General features: G+C 50.1%; 1 protein-coding gene across 2 annotated transcripts in view; it reads right to left on the bottom strand.

Annotated features, from left to right (window-relative positions):
- Positions 1–1,542: 1,542 nt before the first annotated feature.
- tgfb2 (transforming growth factor, beta 2) overlaps positions 1,543–11,714 on the bottom strand; it is a 21,843-nt gene continuing 11,671 nt past the window's right edge. For both annotated transcript variants that reach the window (XM_056602787.1, XM_056602788.1), the window contains exons 3-8: positions 8,571–8,734; positions 6,399–6,531; positions 6,150–6,260; positions 5,390–5,561; positions 4,750–4,903; positions 1,543–3,434 (exon numbers count right to left, since the gene is read on the bottom strand). In XM_056602787.1, the coding sequence (XP_056458762.1) occupies positions 3,276–3,434; positions 4,750–4,903; positions 5,390–5,561; positions 6,150–6,260; positions 6,399–6,531; positions 8,571–8,734 (893 nt within the window). In that variant the 3' untranslated portion in view covers positions 1,543–3,275. The remainder of the gene's footprint in view (positions 3,435–4,749; positions 4,904–5,389; positions 5,562–6,149; positions 6,261–6,398; positions 6,532–8,570; positions 8,735–11,714) is intronic.

Genomic DNA, 11,714 nt, shown 5'->3' with positions numbered 1-11,714 from the left:
ACGATAGATCCGAGGGCGGGGATCCCAGGGCTGGAAGGAGTGCAGAGGGAAGTTGTGGGACAAGACACTAGGAGGGGGAGATCGGGACGTAAACAATCAGGAATGAGGGCGTCCCACACGATGTTGGACCCACCACACTGTTACTGCCTTAACATGTATATATCTCCTCCCTCACACAGAGTCTGTCCTCTCTGTGCAAGCATTAAAGACTCTCTCCTGGGAGTTCACTCAACTCAAAAACCTCCCACGATTATTTACGTTTACTCTTCTTCTTCTTCTCATTCCCCATGCACTGTTCCACAGCGGGGGCCTCACACAAACTATTCCTCCAGGGGCACAAATCAGTGAGCTGCGCTTTGTAACCTTGTGTTGTACACGTATTGGGTTTTTGTTTCTGTTTGTTTGTTTTTGTTTGTTTTTTTTCGAAACAAATATCATCTTCTGACACACTAATGCATTAGAGAACAGTTGAAATCCGAGCCTTTTATTTATCTCTGCGGCTTTCCATGGCAAAAAAGGAAAACCTAGCCAACAGAAAATATTGGGTACTGTAATTAGTGGTGGATCAAACTGACACACAGAATCATTTATGTATAATGAGAGAATCACGGCGGCTCTCTGTAGGGCCTCGGGACAAAACATGGAAAAACTGTCAACAACACACGCAAACAAGTAACTTAAATAATTTATTTACCACCAGAGCGCCGAAAAACAAGTACTGCGTTAAAGCGCGTCGCAGCGGGTCAAAAACAATGTCCTTATCATAATTTTAACACAACAAATAATCATACAAAAAAAAAAACGAAAGTAACAGCTCTATCGTGACAACGTCGGTGCCTTGCTCAATTCCACCGGCGATTCTGGAGGTCCACTGGCGCAGGTGCCCCAGGTGGCAGGTGGAGGGGGGCTGGGTGGGATGGGGCAGGGGGCAGGGGGCAGGTGTGGTGTTGAAAACATCAATGGTATGAAGATTGGGGGTGAGGGCGGGGGGGGGGGGGAATAAGACTCACTGGTATCAACAGTACAAGTAAAATCAAGATAGCATCAGTGCAATTTTTGTTTACTAAAGAATGATAAAGAAAATGGCTGACAGACAGCGTTATTCTTGTATGTGAAGTTGGCGGGATGATATATATATATATATATATATAAAAAAAGACGCTTCACATTTGTCTGAAAACGACACACTGATGGTGATGATCTACAACAAATTCTAACTGATATTAAATACAAATAATATTAACAATAATTACAAAAAAACACAAAACGGGACTTGGCTGGATTTCGCAATAATAACCAATGGAACATTCCCTTAATTTGAGTGTTGTTTTTCTGACGAAAGGCTTCATTCATCAGGGCTTTCATTAACTCCTCCTCATGCTGCGTGCAGCTTCTCCACTGTCTTGCCCCCAACCGACACATCATCACTTACACAGACAGCGGCCCTCTTCCTCACTAATCCCCCCCCCCCCCTCTATTTCATCCTGCAGGCTCAGAGCCAATTCATCATCTTCCAACCCCCCCCTCCCCCCCACCCCCGCTTCCAGACACACAGCAAGCAGTGAATGCCAATTACGTCAGCGTCACTATCACAATCTGACAAATTCCAGCACTGTAATGTACCATCTTCCTTCTCTCCCCTTAGATCTCCCTTCTTTTCGTTTGTTTAGGTGTGCTTCACTTAGGACTGATTTCTGAGCCCTCGGGGAGAGTAGTGCACAAGTGTTTCCGACGGGGATCGGGGTGTAGCGTGATGCTGTGCTAACAGTAGGGGGAAACTTGGGTGAGGATCATCCTGTCGCTGTTTTCGGTGCCATGGAAAGAGAGAACAAGAGTACCAGGATCAAGCTGATATTGTGTTTTTTCCGTTTCCATCATCTTCTCCTAGCATCAACACGACACAGTGATCCTGCAGCCCTGCCTCCTGTTGAAACCGGACTGGGACCTCCCAAAAACACGACCAGTGGAGATAGGGAACACAGACTACCTTAGCCTGTGGGGCCAACCATTAAAGGTCCATATCTATTTATATATCGATATCGATATATAGATATATAAATATCTATATATAGATATGTGTTTGCATTAAATAGCAATAGCATTATCAGAAAATAGAATAAAAAAGATACAAAATGGAGGACGAACAAACAAACGAGGGCGCAGGGTGAAGTGGATCATATGACGGGGGGGCATGGGGGGATTTTGAGTGTGGGTGTAGTAGTGGGCGACGGGGGTTGGGGGCTAGTTTTCTCTGTTACTCTGAGAAAGTCTTCACATATAGACACGTATCACTTATACTTCCAGTGTTTACCGTACTCTCGCATTTCTGTGTGACAATTGTGTGAGGTGATGCATATTGGCAGGGCCACTCCCAAACACCGAGGCAAGGGCAAGGCCTCGGTGTGTGTGTCTGTGTCTGTGTGTGTGCGTTTAGTTTGGTTTGTGTGTGTGGTTGTGTTTGCATGTGATTGCCTGTGAGTGTGTTATGTGTGTGTGGATGTGTGCCTGTGTGTGTTTCTGTATGTGTTGGAGTGTGTGCATGTGTGTTATGCATGTGTGTTTGGAAGAGAGAGAGAGAGAGAGAGAGAGAGAGAGAGAGAGAGAGAGAGAGAGAGAGGGAGAGAGAGAAAGAGAGAGAGAGAGAGAGAGAGAGAGAGAGAGAGAGAGAGAGAGAGAGAGTGCGTGTGTGTGTTTGTGTATGTGTGTTATTGTGTGAATGTGTGGCCGTGTGAGTTGCTTCAGCATACTCTGTACCTATATCCATAAACACACTGCACATGATGCCTGGGCCTTTGTGTGTTGAGATAAAACGTGTCTGTGTAATAGTGCATTAAAAAGAGATAGCGTGGTTGTATTTTGTCTAAATATATGCTGTATATCTCGATGTAGGTGTGTGTGTGTGCTTGCGTGTCGTTTTTTTGACTGTGTGTGCGAGTGCATCTGTGTCTTTACATGTTGTGGTGTGTGTGTTTCCTTTCTTCTGTTGAATGCAAGTGTGCATGCGTGTGTGTGTGTGTGTGTGTGTGTGTGTGTGTGTGTGTGTGTGTGTGTGTGTGTGTGTGTGTGTGTGTGTGTGTGTGTGCGCGTGTGTGTGTGTGTGTGTGTGTGTGTGTGTGTGTGTGTGTGTGTGTGTGTGTGGTGTGTCTGTGTGTGTGTGTGTGTGTGTGTGTGTGTGTGTGTGTGTGTGTGTGTGCATGTGCGTGTCTGCATGTAGGTGTGTCCTAAACTAAAACAAATCAGATCATGGTTGTGCCGGCATCACTCCTCAGCAGTTCCTAACTGCACTTGCAGGACTTGACGATCATGTTGGACAGCTGCTCTATCTTGGGGGTCTTGCCAATGTAGTAGAGGATGGTGAGGGGCTCCAAGTCCTGGGACACGCAGCAGGGGGAGGCCGACGCCTCAGGGTTGATGGTGTTGTAGAGGCCCAGGATCTGACGGGACACACACATACACACACACACACACACACACACACACACACACAGGTTATGACGCATGTTATTTCCACAATAGCTCAGATCAGTAACAGTTTAAATAGGACAATTCTGGTCCTGGTTATCATGGCACCGTCAATGTCTGTCCTATTTTTTCTCTAACATCTGTCACCGGTATAATTGAGTCCAAATTACTTTGTTGTACCAATTCTGCCAAAGAGAGTATAGCGCGAGCACTCTTGCCCCAGTAGTAAACATAGTAACATAGCACTTTGGTCTTTTGGAATCGATTTGCGTCAGTCAGTATAGAGTTTGTCCACATTTGTGGGGGAAAAAACTTGAATTGCCGTACGTTGGAAAATGTTTTATCACCAAGAACAATGTGCTGATTTTATTTTATACATTTGTTGCAGGCGCTCACAAACGATACACAAAATGCTCAAAATATATTTTTAGGGAAGCCAGCAGACAGTTACAAGGCTTAGATCACCCAGACCGCCATTGACCTTAAATGGTTTGAATAGCAAGAAATGGGCCAGGAGGGTGTAGTGGTGTCTAGGTGATGTACTTATGAAATGCATTGGGTCCACAGCACCAAGTCGCCACCCTTCCTTCCTGCATCTCCATGGATCAGAAGTCACTTTGCATAAAGGTGTTTGCTTAGCGACTAAAATAGTGTTTCAACAGGGATGGGGATGTGACGTTCAAGGATGTAGGTTGAATGATTGATCTCTCTTAACAAATTAACCATGCAGCTTTAATAAGTGACTATGTCATGTGATGGCTCCATTTCAACAGAGACACCGGGTGGTCTCTCTGATTGGTGGATTGAATGAAACGACACCACCAGTGAACCGGCCCTGTTGTCTCCGTTACCGTGCTTGGTGCGCCCTTAGGTTATCTATTGAGGCAGTCACATAATGAGCAACCAATACTTGATGCTTGGCTGGGCTTGGTTCAAGCAATATAACATATATTAAGGTTTAGAAAGTAAGAAAGCCGTGGGTGGTCGGGTTTAATTAGTTTTAGAATGTCAAATAAAAGATGTTATCTGATTGGACGCGCTTGGAACAGGTCAGTATCACCCGAGGTAAGAGTTACAATTACCGTGAACTTTGGAGCGCAGCGGCAAGGTAGCGAATCCGAGCGGGCCGCTACGGCCAGGGTAGCGCCAATATCAGGTCGGAGCTTCAACACCCGACTCCTCCGCCACACATGCTGTGTTGACCTCCTTAGAGACAGATGTACCCTTTCCCGAACCGTATTTAAGCCACAGTAGTGCCTTCCAACGGTTCTCCCCGCCTCCCCGTACCTTGGAATGCTGGGTGTCGGCGCTCCAGAGGTACGGACACGCTCCGGCGCAGAAGTTAGCGTTGTAGCCTTTGGGCTCGTGGATCCACCGCCAGCCGAGGTCCCTCTTGAAGTCGATGAAGAGCGTCCGCAAGCAGCAGTTGTCCTGGACGTTCCTGAGGAAGGGGGAAAACGGAACGGATGAGAGGCCGATAGCAGCTGGATGTGGGATCCGCTCAGGAAAGCCCAGAAGCATCGATGTTTGTGTACGTTGGAAGGTTGTGTGAGGCCGGCAGCCGAGTGTTCTGGCACGTACAGTGGAGCATAAATAATCCCCTGTGTGTGTGTGTGTACGACAAAGAGCCAGGTCGGGTTTATCAATAAAGCGTGTGAAGACAGTGTGTTTACTATGGCTTCTGTCAATGTGAGTCGGGGGCCCCTACAGTGGGGGCCCCTCAGTAAAGGCCCTGCTGATCAAGATTTAAGATTCAAGATTCAAAGGTTTTTATTGGTCACATACTCATACAGGATGTGCAATGAAATGTTTGTGTGGCATACTATAAAAATATACAATGAAAATGAAAACTAGATAAACTGGGAGAGGTGCAAATTGTATTGTGCAATTCGGCCAGGTATATGTATCAGGCCTCTGTGCGCGGTACCTGGAGCAGTAGGCGGCGTCCAGGGCCCGCTTGGCGCGGTGGCCCCTGTTCTGGGGCTGGGACTGGGACTCCAGGCGGTAGGAGGGCAGCAGCATGAGCAGCAGGTGGGGCGCGTGGGCACTGTGGCGCCGCCGCCTCGGCACCCCGCCCTGGATGAAGCTGTCGTCGATACCTGCAGCGAGGGGGGTGTCGGAAAGCCACACGTTAGACTTGTCTTTGTGTGTGTGTAGGTGTGTGTGTCATGGGGAGGGGCCCAACATGCTGCCAGGGACTGAATGCAATGGAGGGTGCTCATTGAAGCCTTAGGTCCCATAGGGGACGAACAGGAGAAGTAGTAGTAGTAGTAGTAGTAGTAGTAGTAGTAGTAGTATGTGTGTGTGTGTGTGTGTGTGTGTGTGTGTGTGTGTGTGTGTGTGTGTGTGTGTGTGTGTGTGTGTGTGTGTGTGTGTGTGTGTGTGTGTGTGTGTGTGTGTGTGTGTGTGTGTGTGTGTGTGTGTGTAATCCAAGCACTGTCCATGATAAGATTTACCTTATTCGGTGACAGCACCATGTTGGCATTTGGGATTTTTACGTCAATCTTAAAAAAGTATGTCCCTAACAAACCATTTATCAGCGCTATGAACTGTCAATTCCTTTATTGTTTCACAACAGCAACCAACATCATTTTCAAACCAGGTCAATAAACAACTCATTTGCGTGAAAAAAGTCAGATTGTCCAATCTGAGAACGTGTGTGCTTCGACACCTAATCAATCCGTCACCTGCAAACCGGGCCTCCAGCTCCTCGCTCTTGTTGGGAATGATGTAGTTGTTCGACGCCACAAACGTGCAGCAAGGACAGTGCAGGCTTATCTTGAATCCGTTGTTCCGGTCTGTGGGGAGAGAACAATGTCAGAATGAGATACTGCCGCGCGTCCATTAAAGGCGGAGCGAGAAAAACAAATGACGGCACGCCATCCCATCCTCTCACGTTTAGTTTTTTTTTCCGAGGACGTCGGCGCCCGACTCACCTCGGTGATTCAGCCATTCGCTGACCGCCTCCGTCACGTCGAACGAGAGCCACTCCCCCTCTGTCCGCGTGCGCACCACCTTGCTGTCGATGTAGCGCTGCGTGGGGGACGTCAGGTCCTTGTGACCCAGGATCTGCACACAGAGCGTCAGTATATCATCAAGCCCCGCCAGCACAGCACAACACAGCGCAGTGTACCAAAAAGCATCAGCATCATAGAACCAAGAGGTAACTCAGTGTTGACCAACTCCAAAGGGGTGGGGGTCGGTGGCTAGGTGGGGGGGTGGGGGGGTGAGGGGTGGGGAAGGAGGGTGGGGGGTGCTCTACTACTGCTGGTCCTCGCTCCCTGAGACTGATCCCTCTCTCCCTGATCGACCGGCCAGGCCTAGGAGCAGCGCCGGGACAGGAAACAGATGCCGGACACAGCGCTGTTATTTCTGCTGTCCTGCGTGGCCTTGTGTTTACGTTGGCTCATCTCTCCTTAATGTGTAAAACACTACTCCTGCTGCTTTAGCGAGATGTGCTGTTCGATCTCCTCTGTGTTTAAACAGCGCAGGCCGAGAGAGAGAGAGAGAGAGAGAGAGAGAAAGAGAGAGAGAGAGAGAGAGAGAGAGAGAGAGAGAGAGAGAGAGAGAGAGAGAGAGAGAGAGAGAGAGAGAGAGAGAGAGAGTGGGAATAGGTAGGAGAGAGTGTGGGGAGTAGTTTGGGGACAAGCTGATTAGATGGAGATCAGAAAGTAATTAGACGGTGGTTTTAGTTTTGGTACAGTTAAAGCATGATCCACATTTGCAATAGCCTTCGGTGGGCTGTGTTTCTGCAGCAGTGTGAAACAGTAGAACAGCCAGTCACCCTGATATGATGTCTTTTCACACAACTGTTTATTTGTCAACCTTTGAGGCATTTGAGTGTCATTCCTCGAAGCTATCCAACCCAGCACTCCAGCTGAATTCATCATCACTCGGAAACTAAACTCACTTGAGTCGCTGAAATATTTGGACATTTCCAGATGAGGTGTGAATGTTTGCAGTGTATACAAGAGAGTGGCACATTTACAGGATGAATGTGCATGAGGTGGATGTTATCGGGCCGTGGCTCCAGAATCATAATCCCTCCCCTCTTTGTACTGGCCTCGGTCTGTCCTCCCTCACACTTTTGGTCCACCGCTATGTTTGTTTGAGAACCCCCCTCCTCTGTTTGGGACTATGTTTAGCCCACCTGTCATCTCTAAGTCTCCATGTAAACACAGCCTGGGAACTGGCTGGTGCAGCCAGGAGCCAGGCTGGTATGGGAGCAGGCAGCAGAAAGACAGAAAGACAGTGAGAGAGAGACAGTCAGAAAGACAGAAAGACAGTGAGAGAGAGACAGACAGACGGACAGACAGATAGACAGACAGACCATCAGGGAGTTAGACAGAGAGGGAGACAGAGGCAGAGACAGATAGACAGAGAGAGAGAGAGAATGAGAGAAAATGAGAGAGAAAGAGAGAGAGAGAGAGAGAGAGGGAGAGAGAGAAAGACTGACAGATGGAAAGAAAGAGAGGCATAGTGATTCAGAACGAGAGACAGACAGAAAAATCGGGAGGGAGAGGGAGAGAGAGAGAGAGAGAGAGAGAGAGAGAGAGAGAGAGAGAGAGAGAAAGCGAGAGAGAGGGCGAGAGAGAGAGAGAGAGAGAGAGCTGGAGAGACAGCCTAACAGAGAGAGAGAGAAAGACATTGACAGAGATGATGAAGCTCCCTGGCATTGTCTCAGCGTGATGAGTGGCTCTAGATCAGCTCCCTGAATCATTTATTCTGTTTAAATGGTAAAGATAAGAGGAAATAGAACCAAACAGATAAGAGCGGGTTCCTGTGCGGCGCCGGCCCGCATCCCGACACAAAAGCCCTGGCCCACCCGGAATGCTCTGGAATGTGTATGAATGATAGTGCAGGTATTATCAGGGCAGTGACTCATCTCCAGCCCGTCCTGAACGCAACCTCTTAACAGGGCGGTGGGTCGGTGGGGAAGAGCAGCCCTCCTACAGTCTCTCGGCGGACATACCGCAGAGACCATCCTCATCTCACAAGTTCACATTCTGGGTCTGTCTGCCCTTCTGAAATCCCGACACCCATTGCTTAACCGATCTCCATACATATATATGGAGGGTGTCCCTGGGATGGAGACGGCGCCCTCCTACCTGGTAGAGTTCGATGCGCTGCTCCGACACCCGGGCTTTGGGATTCTGCAGGCGGAACACCCGGAGCTCCGCCTTCACCAGGTTGGAGGCGTTCTTCTCCATGGAGGACACGTCAAACGTCAGCCGCCGGAAGTACGGGTTGTAGTGCGCGGCTGGGATGGAATCTGGAAACAAAGAGGGGCAGGGGGCAGCGTGAGTAGCGTGGCAGAGGCAGGGGACCGGTTGGTGGCTGAATGGGGCAGGTTGGGCTGGATAACAACGCATGGGTTATAATGAAATTCATTTGAAGGATTTAATGAATTTGAAACCAATTGACCCATCTCTAGTGGCAGCACTAGGAACATTAGACCCATCTCTAACTCCACTCCAGCCCTAGGAACATTAGACCCATCTCTATCTCCACTCCAGCACTACGAACAATTGACCCATCGCTATCTCCACTCCGGCACTAGGAACAATTGACCCATCTCTATCTCCACTCCAGCACTAGGAACATTAGACCCATCTCCATCTCCACTCCAGCACTAGGAACAATTGACCAATCGCTATCTCCACTCCAGCACTAGGAACAATTGACCCATCGCTAGCTGCAGAACTAGGATCATTTGACCTATCAATAGCTGCAGCACTTGGAGCACTTGACCTATCCGTTATTAAGGTGCCCAGGTTCCATCTCCGGGTCCACCACTGGTGCATTGGTCAACAGCAGAACTATTAACCTAGCATGTATGTCTATGCATTTGGCGTGATCACAGTGAGAATATACAAACTCCACACAGAGTGGAACACCTGCCCCCCACCGGGGTTTGAACCCAGGACCTACTGGCTGTGATGTGGCAGTGCCAACCACTAACCACCTTGCTACCCAGATGTGACACGCAAAGACACACCGTGTCGGTCCTAGTGACGCGATAATAATAAGAACCATTCCGTTCAATGAACACCAGAAAGGCCTGCAATGGGCAGACACACACACACACACACACACACACATACGCACCAACACACACAGAATAAAAGGAACCCACAGTCAACGCGGCCACATGTCGGGCGCTCAGACACACACAGTAGCGAGCGGCGTAATAACAATCCTTGCACGCCACTCGGGAGCCATGTGTTCTTGGAAGTGCCTGTTTGACAGAAGCTTACACAGTTGGGACAGGGTGAGACACCAAAGCCCCGACAGCCATGTGTGTTGCCTGGTGCCTGACAGCCACCGCCAGCCACCTCCCCCGCTCCCCCTCTCCCAAAACCCTGCACAACACTCAGCCTCCCGAAGTGAGAACCATATGTGCTGCGGCGGTAAGTGTTTGACAGGGTCCCACAGCGGGCTGCACGAGGAGGCCCGCAGCCCGAGATGAATGGCTGTAACGTTAGGCAGAAGCCCTGGATTAGCGAGACACCACAGGTTTGTTTAAAGAACGCCCACGACCACAACAAGCCTCAAGACAGATGGACGGGCGGGGAGTCGCGAGCGGCAGAGAGACAGATTACACAGGGCTGGAGAACGAGAGTGCCTCTGTTGATGTGTGTGTGTGTGTGTGTGTGTGTGTGTGTGTGTGTGTGTGTGTGTGTGTGTGTGTGTGTGTGTGTGTGTGTGTGTGTGTGTGTGTGTGTGTGTGTGTGTGTGTGTGTGTGTGTTTGCGCGCGTGCGTGCGTGCGTGTGTGTGTGTGTGTGTGTGTGCGCGCGGATGTGTGTGCGTGCGTGTGCCAGAGAGAGAGAGCTCAAGATGGAGGACATGGACGTTTTGATAGTTAAAACGTGAATGTGGGACAGCCATGCGAGCTCCAGCTCAAACAGTGCGGGCCGAGGGGATGACGTGACGGGTCTCTGACGCGACCTCTGACCTTATTTGTCCAGCGCATACCCCGGGACTCTCTCGACCACCTATGAAATATCTCTGCGGCCGGTGTCATGTTTCCCCCCGGGGCTGTCCATGCCACTCGACAGTAGCTCCATCTAACCCAACCACCACTACCACCATCCCCCCCAACCACCACCACCACCACGCCCACCCCCACCACCACCACCACCACCACTTTCCCATCACCACCACCACTTTCCAACCACACACCAGCCCAGAGGTCCTTGAGGGATGGATGGGTGCAGGAGGCCGGCTGGTCGGGGGCAGCTCGGGGCCCGTACTCCAGATCTACGCCCAACGGGGAGAGCAGGTGATGGGGCCAAAGGGCGACGGGTTGGTGGAGGGGTAGGGTTGGGGTGGTGGTAGGGGGGGGGCTTTTTCACACCGTTTCCTTCCCGTCCGTCAACAGAGAAGGTCACTGACGCCTCCACCCCCGGCGGAGCCCAGCTCTGAGGTGGAGTGTTGACTCGGCAGAGCGCTGCCCGACCTATGAATGAGGCGGCTGTTTCTGCACAACACTGCCCACATTCACGCTCAGGAGGGCTCAGGCAAGCGCGTTTTATGCACGCACGCACACACATAAAACACACACAAACACACACACACAAAACACACACACACACACACACACATACAACCAAACACACACACTTGGGCCCAGTATTTGCTGTGTTTCTTATATGATTGAAGGAGTAGATGCTCCGGTGGAGCGTCCTGTGGATCTGGGCTACCTCTCGCTGGGGATCCCGCCAGCACAGAGTGGAGTCAGACCGCGCGACCCCTGACTTAGAGGAACGTGACACATAAACCATTCACCACAACTGGCGCCGCTGTGTTCTGAGTGTGTGTGTGTGTGTGTGTGTGTGTGTGTGTGTGTGTGTGTGTGTGTGTGTGTGTGTGTGTGTGTGTGTGTGTGTGTGTGTGTGTGTGTGTGGGTGCGCTTGTGTGTGTGTTTTTGTGTGTGTGTGTGTTTGTGTGTGTGTGTGTGTGTTTTTGTGGTGTGAGTGTGTGTGTATGTGTGCTGCCCCATCCATGCCCCAATGAGCATGACAATCGTGTCACAGGGAAGGCACTTCTCACAAACACACACACACACACACACACACACACACACACACACACACACACGCACACACACAGCAAAACACACTTATTCCCAGGAATCACTCCTTGGATTTCTCCCCACAGGGAGGCTGATGTCACATGGCATCTGTCACAAATGGCGGACACACGTTCCACCAGCGCCACACTGGCGATCTCCCAATGATCATCATTACTC

The sequence above is a fragment of the Gadus chalcogrammus genome, chromosome 11 (genome assembly GCF_026213295.1).
Source record: "Gadus chalcogrammus isolate NIFS_2021 chromosome 11, NIFS_Gcha_1.0, whole genome shotgun sequence".
In the NCBI taxonomy this organism is placed as follows: Eukaryota; Metazoa; Chordata; class Actinopteri; order Gadiformes; family Gadidae; genus Gadus; species Gadus chalcogrammus.
This window is presented reverse-complemented; position numbering and strand designations above follow the sequence as displayed.